We start from the raw sequence: 19,062 nt of genomic DNA on the forward strand, positions 1-19,062 counted from the left end.
GCAATTCCAGACAGCTATCAATCGGTCGCTAACCAGTTTGGAGTGGGAAAATTGATCATTGGAATCGTGTTGATGCACGTTTGCAGGACCATTAATCGCATCCTGCTCAGAAGAACCATGACTCTGGGCAACGTGCATGACATTGTGGCTGGGTTTGCACAAATGGGTTTCCCTAACTGTGGAGGGGCGATAGATAGGACACATTCCAATTCTGGCACCAGCCCACCTAGCCTCTGAGTATATTAATCACAAGGGGTATTTCTCTATGGTTCTCCAGGCGCTTGTGGATCACTGTGGGCATTTCATTGACATTAACGCAGGCTGGCCTGGAAAGGTGCATGACACATGCATCTTTTGAAACACGGGCCTGTCCAGGAAGCTGCAAGCAGGAACTTTTTCCCCAGACCAGAAGATCACTGTAGGTGATGCTGAAACGCCTATTGTGATCCTTGGAGAGCCCACTTACCCTTTAATGCCATGGATCATGAAACCCTACACAGGGAGCCTTGACAGCAGCAATGAGCAGTTCAACAACAGGCTGAGCCGGTGCAGAATGACCGTGGAGTGTGCTTTTGGCCATTTAAAGGGCTGCTGGCGCTCTCTGTATGGGAAGCGGGACCTGGCCGATGACAGCATCCCTCCTGTTATATCCGCATCCTGTACCCTCCATAACATTTGTGAAGGGAAGGGTGAAAGCTTCACTCAGGCACGGACCTTGGAGGTTCAACACCTGGAGGCTGAATTTGCACAGCCAGAGAGCAGGGCTATTAGAGGGGCCCAGCGTGGGGCTGCATGGATTAGGGATGCCTTAAGGGAGCATTTTGAGGCTGAAAGCCACCAGTAACGTCTGGTGCCCTGCAAGGGAGTAAAGTGCAGTGGTTCCAATGTTAGTAGGAATCTGTTTGCTACACTTATTTGCAGTGCCTGTTGCTTTCCTGGGCTAAGGTATCTTTTACTTTATGCAATAATAAAGAATGTTTTCAAGGCCAAAAAAATCCATATATTGAAAACAAACAACTGCTTTGGAACCAGAAAGGGCAAGGGGGTGGGATGGAGAATGGTACAATTACAGATTTGCGTATGTCCTGTTATCATACTCAGCCTTCCTGTCTGGAGTGCTGTGCAATGAGTGCTGCACTTCAGGATGGCTATACTGCCTGGTGATGGGGGTTGAGTGCAGCGGGTAAGGGTCGTAGTTTGCAGGGCTGGGTGGTGAAGCTACAGGTGTTGGAGGCAGCTGGTGGCGATAAGAACCTGGATGTTGGGGAACCTGGGTTGGAGGTGACACAGGGGCACAAGCGAAAAAGTTTTGGAACAAGGGCTTCGGGGGCGGTAGTACTCCGCCTGCATGGCTACGAGCGCCTGGATCGAGTCCGCTTGGTGCTCCATGACGCTTATCAGCCGATCCATGCTTTGCTGCTGGAGCGCCATGCTTTTATGCCGGCGATCCACATTCTGTTGTCAGATCCTCCTTTCACTCTCCCTCCACTCCTGTGCTTTTAGATTCTCGTTGAGCAACTGCTGCATTACTTCATGCAGCATGTCTTTGCTTCTATGTGGCTTCTTCCTTTGTCTTTGCAGCCTTTCGGCCAATGATAACACGGATGGCTGAGATCTCAAGGTTGCATCTGTAAAGGCAAAATGCAACACTTAGAGGCAGCATTGTTCACACCAGACAGAGCAATGATTCCCCTGTACTTAAGGAGGGAAAGCACAGTCTACAAAATAGCATAATTTGCCCATCCCAAAGCGAGCGTACATAACCCACGGGATCCCCAAAATGGTGAGTATGCACAAGGTCTGGAGGAATGACTGTTTCATGGCTGTACTGTCCTCTGGGTTTCTGTGCCTTGGGGAGAGCCAACAGCTGCCGGGGCCCCCTATACTGAACACTGTCCCCATATTTTACACAGGAGTTTGTCCTGGAAGATCTCACTGCTGAGGGTGACCTGGGAAGCAAGGAAGGGTCCTCTACAACAATGCAGCTTCTGCTCTGGCCCATATGCAGCTTGCCTGTGTGCAGCAATGGTCCCCCCCACCCCTCAGGGCACAGTGGTGCGGACATGTTACCCTGACTGGGAAAGGACCACAGTGGCTCTCCCAAGAAACCTGCACAAGCGTATTGCCCAAGTTCTGGCTGAGACCTTTGAAGAGATCACTGAGGCCAATTACCGTGATGTGCAAGAGCACATCAATGCCCTATTCCGCATCTAGGCATGCATGCAGCCCTAACCCTCCTTGCCCCAAGAGACCACCCTAAACAATTTCCTTCCCAAAATGAAAGCCACTTATTGGGCATGTCCTCTGGTGTTTGTCCTTCCCCAAACACTGGCCGCCATGACTGGTTACCTTCCTCCTGGCTTGAGAGCAGCTCCTGGCTGCATGCATCTAGGGATTCTGGGGTGTCTTCCTCCGCCTCAGCACCCTCGCTCCTGCTTTGCTCCTCCTCCTCCCTCCTTGTTGAACTGGGCTCTGAAGTGTCCATGGTGGTACTCCGAGTGGAGGTGGGGCCGCCCCAAGTATCACGTTTAGCTCTTTGTGGAAAACGGCAGGTCACGGGGGCAGCAAGGGAATGGCGGTTTGCCTCGCGGGCTTTGCAGTAGGCATTCTGCAACTCCTTCACTTTAACCCTGCACTGCAGTGCTCCCGGTCATGGCCCCTTTCCATCATGTCCCTCAACATCTGCCCGAAGGTATTGTAATTCCTACGGCTGGAGCGCAGCTGGGACTGGACAGCTTCCTCCCCCCAAACACTGATGAGGTCCATCACCTCACCATTGCTCCATATTGGGGATTGCCTGGCGTGTGGAGGCATGGTCACCTGGAAAGATGCGCTGAGAGCACTCCATGCCTGGCTGAGCAAACAGGAAGGGGATTTTCAAAATTCCCAGAGAATTTAAAGGGTGGGTCTGATGGTTGGTCACCTGAGGGCAGGGCAGTAGAGTTCAAACTGATGACCAGAGTGTCTAGAACAGGCATTGTGGGACATTTCTGGAGGCCGATCAGAACACATTAACAGACCAGGGCGTCCACACTGGTGCTGCAGCGCTCCAACGGGGGTGCATCAAGTGTTATTCCACTTGCCAAGGTGGAGTACCAGGAGCGCTCTAGCCGCAGAGTCAGAGCACTCTGCCTTGCCAGTGTGGACAGGTTGTGAGTTAGAGCGCATGGGGCTGCTTTAATGTTCTCTAACTCGCAAGTGTAGCCAGGCCCTTAGTAACTCCACCTCTGAGAGAGGCATAGCAATGTAGTTAGGTCGTTGCAGTGTCAGTGTAGTGCATCGCTTACATTGACTGTCGCTGCCTTTCAGAAACCATCCCACAATGCCCCACACTGACAGTTAAATTGGTGAAAATATTCCTGGTGAGGACACACATCACCACCACAAGAAGCGTGGTGTGGACACACAAAAACTATTTAGTTACTGCAGTGGCTGTATCTTAGCTCAGCTTAATTTGGTAGTGGATACTTGCCCTGTTTCTCCTCACCAAGTGGGAGAAGGTGATAACACCTCTGGGGCAAAGCAGTCTCCATAAGCAGAGTGACAAATAACAAAAGCCCACTTAAATGCACTGAAGCAACTCCGGACTTTCACTCCCCTTCATTATAAGCAGGTTCCACAGTAGCTTTAAAAGTGCTCCAGGATCTCATGGGATGAAAGGAAAAATAAAAATATGTAAATTATTCTTACTATTTCCCCCTGCTGCCAATCCTATGATCATTACAAGCATCACACTCTGGCTACTCATTGGCTTTAAATTAAAGCCATGAAGTGCAGACACTTCACAGCATGGAACAGCAGAAATACTCTATCTGTGGGTGTGCACTGTCCACTGGAATGACTCAGACATGGAAACAAAGATCCTGTCGTAGCATATTTAATCCAACAAAGGTGTTGGAATCCAGTCTATTAATAGAGCCACATTGTAGCAGAATGGTCTATCAGCTTTTATCACTTGAAGGATTCTATCAGGCAAAGATTATGGAATCATGGGAATATAGGGCTTGAAGGGACCTCAAGAGGTGATCTAATCCAATCCCCCTCCACTAAGGCAGCACCAAGAATACCTGGACCATCCCTGGAAGGCATTTGTTTAACCTGCTCTTAAAAACCTCCAATGACAGGTATTCCACTAGTTTCCTTAGTAACCTATTCCAGAGCTTATCTACCCTAACAGTAAGAAAGATTCTCCTAATATCTAACGTAAATTTCCCTTACTGCACTTGAAGCCATTACTTGTTGGCCTACCATCAGTGGACATGGAGAACAATTGATCACCATCCTCTAACAGCCCTTAACATATTTAAAGATTTATCTGCCCCCACCGCCAGTCTTCCTCCCTCCCACAAGACTAAAACAAAAAAAAAAAACCTAGGTATGTTTAACTTTTCCTCATAGAAAACCTGACCAACAGCAATGATAAAAGGCTTAGCTCTCCTCTGGACTCTCTTCAATTTGTCCACATCTTTCTTAAGGTATGGTACCCAGAACTGGACACAGTACTCCAGCTGCCCTGAGGCGCCCCCCTCCCGCACGCTGGGAGAGGGAGTCTGAGTGTGCAGCCCAGCCCAGGGACGCTGTATAAAAAAAAAACTGGGGGCATTGCTTTTTGGCGCCCCCAAATCTTGGTGTCCTAGGCAACCGCCTAGTTTGCCTTAATGGTAGCACCGACCCTAGACCCAGGACCAATACCTGCAGGACCCCAGTAGATACACAGGCCTTATTTGACAAGCAACCATTGATAACTACTTTGTGCACAGTCTTTCAACCACTTGTTTACACACTTTATAGTCATCTACATCATATTCCCTCGTTTGCTTATGATAGAAAACTTGGATCACAAACTGCTTTCTGCATCCTTACGCATAAAAAATGGACCATATTATACATACTTCAACACCAACAGACATGGCTGATTTGCATCTTCTCCATTTTATGCTTTTAGTTTATAAAAAAAACAAAAACAAAAACAAAAACAAAAAACACACTACACACACACACACACACAAAAAGAGTGCAGGAGTGGGAGCAGAAGGTGCTTAAAAATGACCTGAATCACCACCAATTTGCCCTCAATTCCACCTGTTGCATAAAAATAATTGTCCTTTTGATGAGCAATGCAGTTTTCTTGATCTGTGTCAGCCTTGTGACATTTGTATAATTAAAAAGAACAGTACATTCAGCAACACACCACACACTAGTAGGACAGGGTGAATTCTGGAAAAAAGGTGCCCAAGAATGCTAATTAGAATCAAATCCATGGGCAGAAGACTGGCCTCCAAAAAGACTGCTGGACAGCTGGGGATTAAAGAAACATCTAACAATGTGCATCATTTGAAGCATTTCAGTCCCAGATTAGACCAATAGGATTACTCAAGTGCTCCAAGTTACACATACATTTAAGTGCTTTGCTGGTCGGGACCTACCTGAATTTCCGGTTTATGGAATGTACAAGATTTGATTTCCCTGACCAAGGTTGCCAACCGTATTTTACCAAAGAGCCCTCAGACAGACATCACTTCCCCTTTGAATAAATCTGAACACTGGCATGCTAAATTAATGTCAGACACCGCCTGTCATAGTTCCTCAAGTTCAAGATCTTTTGCCTGCATATTCGACTCCTGGTAAAATGCTAATACCCAGTTTACTTAACACTTTCCCTGTGCCTTGAATTAGCTCACAACATAGCTCTGGAATCCCTCGTGAGCAAATGTCCCATTTGCACATGTCAAGCATCCATTCTATTTAGTCCTCTCCCAACTGTTTAATTTCTGCACCAGAAGCATCCCCTATACTCTTCTTGATCTAAACAGCTGACTTGATACCCCTGAACAAAAGGGTCCTGGTGTTTTGGTGAGTTCCCATGGGCCTAACTACCACAAAGAGGGGCTTGTTCAATATACACAGGGGGAAAAAAAGGAAGAGATAGGAGGCCGGCACTCTGATCTTTATAATTATTTTATCAGTTAGCAGAAGCATAAAATCTATCCCCTGACCTAACAATTTATTCTATTTGTTTCTTCTATTGCCACTAAAAGATGAAGCATCACTAAAGGTTATGTTCTCACTAATATTTTCACTAAAATGACAAATTTTAAGTTAAACCAAGCAGCGTTTGTAGCAGAAGCGTCTGCTACCATGACATTTGTTTGACTTTCTTTCTGAAGATGTATCACCACCCTTGGTACCACAAAACCCATCTGGAAACTTTTATACTGAATATGAAGTAGTTTAATTACCCTCTGAATGCTTTAATGGCAAATCTATACACTAGCACAATGCAGAGTGCTTCAGTACCTCCTTCAGCAATGAATGGGCCCAGGGGAGCACAAAAATCTTCCTTTTCTGCTTTTTAGGGCCTGATCCAAAGCCCATTGAAATCTATGACAGTCTTTCCATGGACTTAGTATCAGGGCCTTACAGAATTTAACTTTCCCGTTTTTTTGTTCTGCACAAGTGAAAAGAGCGACACAACCTGGAGAACCATATACAGTACCTGCAACCTAGTTAAATGCAAGATGTTCTAGTTCTTGCTGAAGAATGTGAGGAATAGAGCTTGGGCCATATTTTCAGTTGGAGCACATAAGTGAGGATTTGCATGTAGTTTTGTGGCTGCTAACTATGGCACACATGATGCTGTGGAAACCAACTGGAAGTCTTGCCTATTATGGCTATCTAAATTAAAAAAAAAAAAAAAGAAAAAAAAAAGAGAGAGAGACAAATGACCTCATCTTTGCCTAAAAGCATTTTCTAGTCTCCCTCAACCCTTGTTGGAGCTCACACTTCCCTCTTTGTTCAATAGTATGGTACAACCCTTCAGCGGAACTCTACGCCTATTTCCCTATTAGGGCACATCTCCCCTACTTTGCCAAGTAATGTCCATTTTGTGTGGGTTAATACTGCCTGGTGTATGCCAGTCATGCCTGCTTCACACCTAATGTTATGAAACAATGCAGCATAAATTATGTTTGTCTTGACAATCTCCAATGTGTGCATCAACAGTCAGGGCCGGCTCCAGGGTTTTGGCCGCCCCAAGCAGCAAAAAAGCCGCGATCTGCGACGGCAATTTGGCGGGAGGTCCTTTGCTCCGAGCCGGAGTGAGGGACCGTCCGCTGAATTGCCGCTGAATAGCTGGATGTGCCGCCCCTCTCCGGAGTGGCCGCCCCAAGCACCTGCTTGACAAGCTGGTGCCTGGAGCAGGCCCTGATAACAGTACAAACTTCCCCATAATGCCCTGCTCTGGAGGGGTGATCTTTAGGGAAGAGTAGCTTACATATTCATTCAATTCCTGACCTCTCTGGTGAGACTGCCAACAGGGTCACGACTCAGTGCAATTTGTGTTGTTGCTTTTAAATACATGGTTCCAAATTCTCAGAACTATATCAAAAGCCCAACTGTGCAAGTTAGGGAGGGGCAGAAGTACATACATGCGTAGTAGGCACACATTCAAGCATTTAAGTCCTTTTCATTGAGAATTGGACTGAGGCTGTAAAACTAATCACAGAAACAGTTCAAGTCAAAAGATGACTGACAGTCATTACAGTTACTACAGACCTTGGCTGGAGCTAAACCTATGACCTGAGAATGAAAGGGTATGTGAAAGAAATAAAGCACCTGACTTGCTGTACCCAAACAAAAAATGAGAACTGTGTTTCTCCGACAGGTATATAGACCATTATTAACAATTAGCACCACAACTGGAATGAGTTTGATTTGTAAAACACTTACTCTGAGATTGCTAGAAGCTTCACAAAGACGAACATTATCTCAATTTTTCGCATGGAGCAACTGAGACAGACAGGATAAGTGACTCACCCAAGGTCACATAGCAAGCCCTAGGACAAAGTGGGAAATAGACTCCAAAAACCTGGATTCTCAGATGCGTGTTTTAATAAGATCTTGCTACCTCCAAATTGATGAGTTAACATTGATTATTAGTGTCTAATACTAAAACATGTAGTCTTGGTTACACTGGAAAATGTATCCTATTAGAAAGGGTGTTAACATGTACTTTTGCCTACAGTAAAAAACAAGTACAGTTCTGCTTTACAATATATTAGCTGATTTCCTGTAGGGCTGACCAGCTGACATTTTTAGGCACAACTTGTCCTGTTATACAATTGATGCTAAATCATGTTGAACAGCACATTAGTTAACATGCTTTCTAACATGATGTATTTCCCCAGTGTAGATATGACTGAGTGTGTTATGCCTACACTTAAGAGGGGGCGGAGGGGGAGGGAGAATCAAATGCACAATTACAAAATGGGGAATAAATGACAAGATGGTGGTAGTAGTGCTGAAAAGGATCTGGGGGTTATAATAGGATCACAAATTGAATATGAGCCAACAATGTTGGAAGAAGGCTAATATTCTGCATTATGACCTCTCAAGATTTTTTACGGACCTACATTTCTATGCCAAAGTGCACATAGGACAGTTAATATCTCAGTAAATTTAGGATCAAACATACAGATTTGTAAGACCTAAAATACCCAATAAAAAGAGGAGCACTATGAACTGACCAGAGAATTGTATTCTGTTGTACACAAGCTGATTCTTGTTCAGACAGTAAAGTTCACAAGAATGGAGGTTAATTTGCCCATTATAGGAATGAAATAGAAAAAGGATGCATGTGGCAGAAATATTGCTGAAATAAATACTTGGTTATACATACTTATGGGGGGGGGAGAGGAAGAGAGGCACACAAAACGGTATTTCTCAGTGCTGGGAGTGAATGTTGCTCAGATTCAGTGATATTTCATCTAACTCCCTTCTGCACTGTTCATTCCACACTCTTATACCAGAAAAAGCCAAAACAGACATTTTAGATTACATCAGGTCTTTTCCAAATCACCAAACATACAGTTATAAAAACAGAGGTAGGAGGAAAGCTTATTTCTGTTTAAGCATCCAGAAAAATATTAGAAACAGCTAATGTGCTTTCTAAATGTATGATTCATACCAGTTGTAGGAGGGGCTCTAACCTGCCAAGCATGAACTAAAACAAAAATGACACAATAATATAACTACTGTTTGAATGGGACAATAGTGTTCAAATTAAGAGCTCTTGTTCTGTCCTTTAACTCGTACTGCAGTTATAATGTTTATTGTGTTTTATCTGTGCATTAGCATTTGCTCTAGATCTTGGTCAGCACAAGCTCCGTTCTGCAAGTGTTTTTAAATTGTGAGTCCAATCCTGCAAACACTTATGGGAGTTGTGCTTAGCATCAAGAGTACACCCATTAACATCAATGGGATTGCAAGTGGTAGAAAGTTACATTGCCAGACCCTCACTACCCAGACCCTGCCTACCCCACACACAAATTTGCACTGGTTTAGATCAACTGCTGTAAACCCCTGTGTGGTTTAACTGAAACTGTTCCTAATTTACTTTGGTTTAACTGGATACTAACTCAGTTTGCCTTTTGCTTTGGTTGAACTAGATCAGTTTAAAATCCCACTTTCAGTTAAACTGGTACCACTCTCTGTATTGATAAGCTATATCTTATGCAGCACCCAAGTGCTTATGACTTATCAAATAAAACAATGCCCGGGCTAAAAATATTCTTATCCACACCTTCATGGGCTTCATTTGTTTGAAAACCTAATAAGGTGGGATTTGGTTTTAATAATCTCTTCCACATGCCCCTCTGCCACACACACACACACACACACCCCTCCCACAGTACCACTTGTCAGCCAGGCAGGTCTTGCACTGATGGGCCAACACAGTTTGCTTGTTAAAATAAATTAGTCTAGGAAAGAGAGGAGGAACAGCTTCCCCTCCTCCCACTTAAAATCTTTTAACATTCAAGCTTTGAGTATAACCAGAAAATATCAACCAACTGGTGGGTTTTTTTTTTTTTTTTTTTTTTTTTTTTGCTTTAAAAAGCAAACCAACCCCACAGATTTAATATTAAGCTATCAAGCTGTTATACTGTCCCCCTGCAGCTCCCCCATCCCAAGCCCTTTCCAGAAAAGGTATTCTTCTTGGAAGTAGAGGATATTAAACCAGCATTTCATTTTGTGATTAAGAATATATTCACAAACTATAGGTTTGCAAATGGTCTGAGAGCAATCTTCTAGTAATCAGTCAATTGTAATATACACTGTCTAGAACAACTAAGAAATGTTTTAAAAAAAAATTAAAAAAACACTACTTCTCCCTTCCTTCCCCAAGGGAATACCCTGTTCCACTGGGGACAGACAGTTCAGAATTAGCTTTACAATAAAAAATCCTCTAACTCACATAAGAGCCTTTATTCTTCTAGCACAGATATTTTTAAAATTATAGCATTATAGAGTATACTAAAACAGGTATCTGTTGCATTACTGATTTACTTAGAGATACATATAATAAATGAATTGATAAGCTTATTAGATTTACCCCAGTAAGATAAAATGTATTGAGGCACATTTTGTAATAACTATGAAAAGCCAATAAAAGTAATATCAAGTTTATATTTTCTGAAAATAATTAAAAACTCTCCACATACACTAATATTTTTACAAGTACTCACTTTTTTCTTTCAGACTACCTTAAAAGGGAGAACAATTCATTCATAGGTTAGAAGGTGCCACACCCAAACAGATCATTTGCAAAAAATAAAAGCAAACAAAAATTAGATCTTCAGAGCACAGTTTTATCTGTATGTTCAAAAAGTTGGTTTGAAATCTAGCCCTCTTAATACTACCAGTTTAAGAGTAAACTATTACCTAAAAATAAGTATGTATAAAATAGTATGTTCATAGAATTTTGCTTTCTGGCAAGATTATTTAGACAGCCATTACATTAGGTTAATGGTACTGTGTGGTTTCCTACCTGTACTTTTGATCAACCTTTTTGAGCTCTGAAATGTGAGTTTCCCATTAAGAAATAAGTACAATTATCTTTAAAAAGCCACAATGAAAAGATGCAGCTCAATGGGCATCTTCATTAAGACACTAACCTATATAACCTGGACATGAACAAGTCACTCCACCTAATTAAATGAATTATTTCTCTCTACTAAAAAAGGGTTTCCTGAGTGTAAACATGTCACTGAGTGGGGAGGCAAAGCACCTTAACAGCCATGAATAATTGGAACTAGGGTGACCAGACAGCAAGTGTGAAAAAATCAGGACAGGAGGTGGGTGGTAATAGAAGCCTATATAAGAAAAAGACCCCAAAATCAGGACTGTCCCTATAAAATCAGGACATCTTCTTTAGCCAACTCACTTTAATAGCACATGTGCACATAAATTATTCTAATTATTTTATCAGTAAAGACTGCTGAAGTGCAAAGGACGTTCAGCTGTTAGCAATTAAACCCTCGACTGCCAATATGAATACAGCAAAAGAAGTGAAGATGGGTTTAATTTCCCACTGAGAAAGCAAGAATGAGAATCCTTTTGAAAGAACCTGTCTCCATCAGCAAGCCTCAAATAATTGTTAGGACCAAAAACATTTCCTCTAAAGACTTCTTGTTGCAGGAGGATGGGGAAAAAAAGTCCCTTTGTAGCTAGGGCCATTGTTAACTTGCTTTTTAAAGGGATGTTTATAAAACCCTCTTGTTTTTGACCAACACAAAAATGTTTAGAATGAGCCTCCAAACCCTATAATTTACACTAGAGTCAGAAAGATCAATTATCATTATCTGGGGTAATTATTCCCACTAAACGTGGCTTTAATTTTATATTCTGGGGAAAGTATTAAGTTGAAAGAGTATTTTTTTTTTTACATTAAGCTTGAGAAAAGGTTAGTCAAGAGTCTGAAAATGTAAATGTTTGTGGAGACCAGAGTTCGCGATTTATTTATATTTCTTTTTTAAGATAGTGAAAGCTTATAGCTTTCTCTGAGCTCCCTCTTGTGAGCAACTGCTAAAAATGCATCTCCAACAATGAGTTGCAATTTTGGATCAAGTTGTTTGTTTGTGTGTCATGCCCCCAAGGGTCTTGACAACACCAAGCTGTGGTTCCAAGAATATTATTTGAATGCAAATATTTGTCCCTAGAGGGAAACAGGTCAGTTTTTGGGGCTCCTGTATATAAACTGGAGAAAACAGTTCCTAGCTGATATTTCTCCTGTGGGGCTCATCAGTGCCCACTGAACTCAGCAAAAATCAAACCTGAAGAACTAAGGGGCAAGCAATGGAAAGCGGCTCCTGCCCACACAGTGTAGAAAAACCCTGCTCCTTCACAACAAGGCATAACTTAAACCATTTGGAGACCTGATAGCAAGAAAGGTCTACTTTTGTTTAATGTAAGAAGTAGATGTTGATTTAGGTCAAACTTGCAGTGTAGGCACCAGGACTCAGAAATCTGGGTCTGGTTCTTGACTAAGGGTATGTCTACACTACGGGATTAATCCGAATTTATATAATTCGAATTTGGAAAACAGGTTGTATAAATTCGATTGTATGCAACCACACTAAGCACATTAATTCGGCGGTGTGCATCCATGTACCGGGGCTAGTGTTGATTTCCGGAGCGTTGCACTGTGGGTAGCTATCCCATAGTTCCCGCAGTCTCCTCCGCCCATTGGAATTCTGGGTTGAGATCCCAATGCCTGATGGGGCTAAAAACATTGTCGCGGGTGGTTCTGGGTATATCCTCCCCCCTCTCCAGGAAGCAATGGCAAACAACCGTTTCGCGCCTTTTTCCTGGGTGAACAGTGCAAACGCCATACCACGGCAAGCATGGAGCCCGCTCAGCTCAAGACAGCAGTCATGAACATTGTAAATACCTCGCGCCTTATCGTGCAGTTTATGCTGAACAAGAACCTGGAAAACCAGGCGGCGAGGAGCAGGCTACGGCAGCGCGGCGAGGAGAGTGATGAGGATATGGACATGGAATTCTATCGAACTGCGGTACCCAGTGCTTTGGAGATCATGCTGTTAATGGGGCAGGTTATAGCCGTGGAACGCCGATTCTGGGCCCGGGAAACAAGCACAGACTGGTGAGACCGCATAGTGTTGCAGGTGTGGGACGATTCCCAGTGGCTGCGAAAGTTTCTCATGCGTAAGGGCACTTTCTTGGAACTTTGTGACTTGCTTTCCCCTGCCCTGAAGCGCCAGAATACGAAGATGAGAGCAGCCCTCACAGTTGAGAAGCAAGTGGCGATAGCCCTGTGGAAGCTTGCAACGCCAGACAGCTACCGGTCAGTCGGGAATCAATTTGGAGTGGGCAAATCTACTGTGGGGGCTGCTGTGATGCAAGTAGCCAAAGCAATCACTGAGGTGCTGCTACGAAAGCTAGTGACTCTGGGAGATGTGTAGGTCATAGTGGATGGCTTTGCTGCAATGGGATTCCCTAACCGTGGTGGGGCGATAGATGGAACCCATATCCCTATCTTGGCACCGGAGCACCAGGGTACCCAGTACATAAACCGCAAGGGGTACTTTTCAATGGTGCTGCAAGCACTTGTGGATCACAAGGGACGTTTCACCAACATCAACGCGGGCTGGCCGGGAAGGGTTCATGATGCTCGCGTCTTCAGGAACACTACTCTGTTTAAAGGGCTGCAGCAAGGGACTTACTTCCCGGACCAGAAAATAACCGTTGGGGATGTTGAAATGACAATAGTTATTCTTGGGGACCCAGCCTACCCCTTAATGCCATGGCTCATGAAGCCATACACAGGCAGCCTGGACAGGAGTCAGGAGCTGTTCAACTACAGGCTGAGCAAGTGCAGAATGGTGGTAGAATGTGCATTTGGCCGTTTAAAAGGTCGCTGGAGATCGCTATTGACTCGCTCTGACCTCAGCCAAAGAAATCTCCCCATTGTTATTTCTGCTTGCTGTGTGCTCCACAATCTATGTGAAAGTAAGGGGGAGACCTTTATGGCAGGGTGGGAGGCTGAGGCAAATTGTCTGGCTGCTGATTACGCTCAGCCAGACACCAGGGCGATTAGAAGAGCACACCAGGAAGCGCTGTGCATCAGAGAGGCTTTGAAAACCAGTTTCATGACTGGCCAGGCTACAGTGTGAAATTTCTGTTTGTTTCTCCTTCATGAAAACTCTCCCCCTTTATTGACTCATTCATTCTCTGTAAGGAACCCACTCTCCCCGTTCCCCCAGCTTTCTTTCAAAGGAAATAAAGTCACTATCATTTAAAAATCATGTATTCTTTATTAACTGATTATAAACATAGGGAGAGAACCAACAAGGTAATCTGGATGAGGTTTGGGAGGAGAATAGGAGGGAAGTAAAAGGCCACTGAACAAATTCAATGTAATGACAGCCTTTTGGTTGGGCTGTCCACTGGGGTGGAGTGGGAAGGTGCACGGAGCCTCTCCCCCTGCGTTCTTACACGTCTGGGTGAGGAGGATATGAAACATGGTGAGGGGGGAGGGAGGTTATACAGGGGCTGTAGCGGCACTCTGTCATCCTGCTGCCGTTCCTGAAGCTCCACCAGACGCTGGAGCATGTCCGTTTGCTCATGCAGCAGCCCCAGCGTTGCAGCCTGCCACCTCTCATCTCGAGCGTCCCTCAGGACCACTGGCATCTTTCCTAAATTTAGTTACAGTGTCCTTCCACTCATTCAAATGAGCTCTTTCATTGCGGGTGCATTCCATTATTTCAGTGAACATGTCGTCTCTTGTCCTCTTTCTCCGCCGCCTTATCTGAGATAGCCTTCGGGACGGAGGAGGGAGGCTTGAAAAATTTGCAGCTGCTGGAGGGAGGGTTGAAAAAAAGGAGAGAAGTTTTTAAAATGATACATTTTACAGAACAATGCTTATACTCTTTCTTGGTGAAAAACACTATTCACATTACATAGCACATGTGATTTCAGTACAAGGTTGCAATTTCCATCTTAATATTGAGTGCCTGTGGCTTTGGTGTTAGAGATCACAGACGCAGGTCCGGGCAATAGAATTCAGCTTGCATCCAGCCATGGTAAGCCATTGTCTTTCGGCTTCTGCGCCCTCCTTTCCCACATACCAAGCAAAGCCCGTTGACTGCTGCGGTTTTCCTGTTAACCTTCAGCAGCAGAAAACAAACTAACCCCCCCCATCCAATTTTCTGGGATGATCGCTTTATCCCTCCCCCCACCGCGTGGCAGGTATCAGGGAAGATCCCTGCAGAAACCAAACTAACCCCCCCACTCCCCCCTCCCGCCATGAATTCTCTGGGATGATCGCTGTACCCCTCCCCCCACCGCGTGGCTGGTATCAGGGAAGATCCCTGCTAGCCAAACGCGAAAAGCTCAGGGCCAATTATCCCCCCCCCTGCGCTTGGCTAACTGCAGGGAAGGATTTCTTTTCAGCCACAGGCAAACAGCCCAGTAGGAATGGCCACCTCTGTCCCCTTAATTAAGTTCCCATATTTCAACCAGGTTACCATGAGCGATATCACTCTCCTGAGGATCACACAGCAAGATAAAGAACGGATGTTGCTTGAGTGCCAGCAAACACCAGGACCATACGCTGCCAGGCTTTGTCAGGCAATGATACCAGATTACTTGCTGCAGGCATGGCATGGTCAAGTGTCCTACCATGGAGGACGGAATAAGGCTGCACTGCCCAGAAACCTTGTGGCAAGGCTTTTGGAGTACCTCCAGGAGAGCTTCATGGAGATGTCCCTGGAGGATTTCCGCTCCATCCCCAGACACGTTAACAGACTTTTCCAGTAGCTGTACTGACCGCGAATGCATCCCAAGTCCTCAGGGCAAAGTAATCATTAAAAAACGCTTGCTTTTAAAACAAGTTTTATATTTTAAAAGGTAAACTCACCTGAGGTCCCTTCCATGGGGTCATGGTCTTGGATACTGGCTTGGGAGGGTACTTCAGTCAGGCTGAGAAAAAGATCCTGGCTGTTGGGGAGAACGGAGTGCTGGGTGCTCTCTGCAAGCTCGTCCTCCTCCTCCTCCTCCTCCTCTTCCCCATCCGCAGAATCCTCAGGTGTAGCTGATGAGACTATCCCCGACCCGGAATCCACGGTCACAGGTGGGGTAGTGGTGGCAGCCCCCCCTAGAATTGCATGCAGCTCGGCGTAGAAGCGGCATGTCCGCGGCTCTGACCCGGAGCGACCGTTTGCCTCCTTTGTTTTTCGATAGGCTTGTCTGAGCTCCTTGACTTTCACGCGGCACTGATCTGAGTCCCTATTGTGGCCTCTCTCCATCATGCCCTTGGAGATTTTTTCAAAAGTTTTTGCATTTCGTCTTTTAGAACGAAGTTCTGCTAGCACTGAATCCTCTCCCCATATAGCGATCAGATCCAGTACCTCCCGTATGCTCCATGCTGGTGCTCTTTTTCGATTATTGGCCTGCATGGTTACCTGTGCTGATGAGCTATCTGTGGTCACCTGTGCTCTCCACGCTGGGCAAACAGGAAATGAAATTCAAATGTTCCCGGGGCTTTTCCTGCCTACCTGGCCGGTGCATCCAAGTTCAGATTGCTGTCCAGAGTGGTCACAATGGTGCACTGTGGGATAGCTCCCGGAGGCCAATACCATCGCATTGCGGCCACACTAACCCTAATTCGAAATACTAAAATCGATTTTGGCGCTACTCCGCTCGTCGGGGTGGAGTACAGAAATCGATTTAAAGAGCCCTTTATTTCGAATTAAATGGCATCGTTGTGTGGACAGGTGCAGGGTTAATTCGAATTAACACTGCTAAATCCGAATTAAAGTCGTAGTGTAGACCAGGCCTAAGCCATGCATGTCTTGTCTCCTTACTAAGCCACTCTAGCCCTCTGTGCCTCAGTTTCCCATTTGTAAAATTGGGTTACCACCTCTACCTTACCAGGGAATTGTGATCATGATTTACTTACTACCTGAGGCCCAGATCTTCAAAAGTGTTTAGGCACCTGGCCCTGAGGCTCTTACAAAGTACAAGAATGGGAGCTCTGTAAACACCTAGACAGACAGAGCCATGAGCCACAAATAAGCATACTTATTGTGATGGGGCACCACTCACCACGCTAGTACATCCTGCTGGTCATCTTGGGGATCAACTTCACAGGCCAGCAATGTCTCACCCACTGTCACTTCTGCTCCTGGACCCATATCACTCCAAGGACTATGGCATCCTCTTCATGACACAGCCCTCCAGCTGTGCCATAGACTGCTTGCCCCTCTTCCAGAGGCCAGTACTGCAGTCCAACAGCCCAGCCACTTTCTCAGTGGCAAAGGGCAGGGGACCAACACCCAGATCCCATCCTAGGGACTCTGTAGATGGCAGCTATGTGCTACATCCCCTCCAACATCTCAGTACATTTCCCTAAGCCATAGCCCTAGCACCTTCTTTCCCCTTACCTCAGGGCCTCAGAATGCCAGTCTTAGCAGCCAGCCAGGAGCTCTCTTTAACTTCCCCAGTCTCTGCTAGTAACACTGTCCTGTCCAAGGTGTTGGTGCTCCTTCCTTCTTACTAGGAGCCTGATTTTCCCTCCTTGAGTTCCAGGTAGCTACTGACCCTGCTCTGTCCTGTAGCTCTTCTTATATGGATCTGCCAGGCCCCTCCTCCTATTGGCTGCTTTTCAGGCAGCCTCCCTAAGGCTCTATTAACCCTTACAGGTCAGTTTGGGGCAAATGCCCCATCACATCTATGTCAAACAGCAGTGACACACCATTGTGATTGGACACCAATAAAAAACTTGCAAGTATTTTAGCACTCTTAACCTAACAGCACCCTGAGTAAGGCTTAGAGGAAAACTAAGAGTGAAAAACACTTGCCTCAGCACTGGGTACCTCACCAGAGAACGTGGACATTAACAACAGTTGGCTATTGCAGTAGAATGCTGACATCAAAGGCAGAATGCCTATTGCATACAGGGGAGCTAGCCTAGCCCCTAAGACTGTAGAGTTACCAACTAACCCATATTTCTCATGATAATACGAGATAATCTAAGCAGCAAACCTAACATGTTGGGGTTTTTTTCAAGCCTTCCTCTAGCAAGCAGCCTCTAATGACTCCAGCCTATACCTACTCCCAGGTAGCTCTTTTAGATAGTTTTCCTGATTTGCCCTGAGTGCCTGATTGGGCCATCAAACTCCTGTGTTACTCCACTCTGTCCACCTGCAGGAGATCTGACTTCACTGGAACTCCTCACCTGCCCTGCCCTCTTTCAACCATTTGCTCAAGCCGCTAATGGCTTGTCTACACTGCCCCGCAATTGGGACTACCGGGGGTGGGAATAGCAGTGCACACGAAAATGCTGTGCTGTACCACCCCTGAGTGGACACTGCGGGTGCAAACTGAAAGGGTCCTACTCCATATTAATGTAATCCTGTTTGATGAGAACCATATTAAAACAAACAAGGCCCCTTTTAGTTCATGCCTGCAATGTCCACATGCGGGAGTTATAGCACAGTGCTTTGCCATGCCCTGCTATTCACACCCCGTAGGCCAGTGTAGACAAGCGTTTGGTCACTTGAGCAACGGCTTGAAAGAGTAAGGACTGATGGCCAGATTTTCAAAGGTACTTAGGCACCTAAAGATACAGATAAATCTCATCGGGTGCCTAAATACCTTTGAAAATTGGCCTGTTTATCTGTGAAAGAAACACAGCGAGACAAAACTGCCATCATGGATAATCCTGGCCCCATCGATGTCAATGGGAGTTTTGCTAGGATTTTTAGGTTTGTACTCAAACATACCAGCACTTAAAAGGAAGCTAAAATATTTGTATATATTTAATTAAAGCTTTTTTATACTAACATATGTAAAGTCTGACTGTGCTTGGACTTTTTTTTTCTCCTCACTCAAACACTGAGAAAGGTGCTTTAGGAAAAGAAAACCTGCATTAAACTAAAGATGCTTGGGGCAATCGGTTCTTGGCCTTTTTGAAATGGGGGGGGGGTCTTGTTTTCACGACTGCTTTTATTTCTGCTCCATGTGCAGACAAAATGACACTGGCCTTCTAAATCACATAGGTTTATTTAACTTTGCTTCTCATTAACCACTTAAATGGAAATTCCAGAGAGGGGAATTTTGAATATCCTCTTGCAGTGAAGCAGAACATGTTAGCCATCAAATTCTAGTTGCTCATTCCATTGACTGGAAAAATGTTTGCCATCTGATTTCTTTTATAGGACTACATTTGAGAAAGCAAAGTTTATCGCGCTGACTTATCTAATT

The 19,062-nt window shown here is 45.0% G+C and overlaps 1 protein-coding gene and 1 long non-coding RNA gene across 2 annotated transcripts in view; both read right to left on the reverse strand.

Annotated features, from left to right (window-relative positions):
* The window catches only part of LOC135973843 (uncharacterized), a 31,914-nt gene extending 20,733 nt beyond the window's left edge, over positions 1-11,181 (reverse strand). Inside the window, exon 1 of the long non-coding RNA XR_010590882.1 lies at positions 10,826-11,181. This is a non-coding gene — a long non-coding RNA (uncharacterized LOC135973843). The remainder of the gene's footprint in view (positions 1-10,825) is intronic.
* Positions 11,182-14,172: 2,991 nt separating this feature from the next.
* On the reverse strand, positions 14,173-16,571 carry LOC135973844 (myb/SANT-like DNA-binding domain-containing protein 2). The gene is made up of 2 exons (XM_065559009.1): positions 15,716-16,571; positions 14,173-14,655 (listed from the first exon to the last, which is right to left on the reverse strand). The coding sequence occupies exons 1-2, from the start codon at positions 16,251-16,253 to the stop codon at positions 14,456-14,458; spliced, it is 738 nt and encodes a 245-aa protein (XP_065415081.1). The 5' UTR covers positions 16,254-16,571; the 3' UTR covers positions 14,173-14,455.
* Between the last annotated feature and the right edge of the window lie 2,491 nt (positions 16,572-19,062).

Source organism: Chrysemys picta, chromosome 10 (genome assembly GCF_011386835.1).
Source record: "Chrysemys picta bellii isolate R12L10 chromosome 10, ASM1138683v2, whole genome shotgun sequence".
NCBI lineage: Eukaryota > Metazoa > Chordata > Testudines > Emydidae > Chrysemys > Chrysemys picta.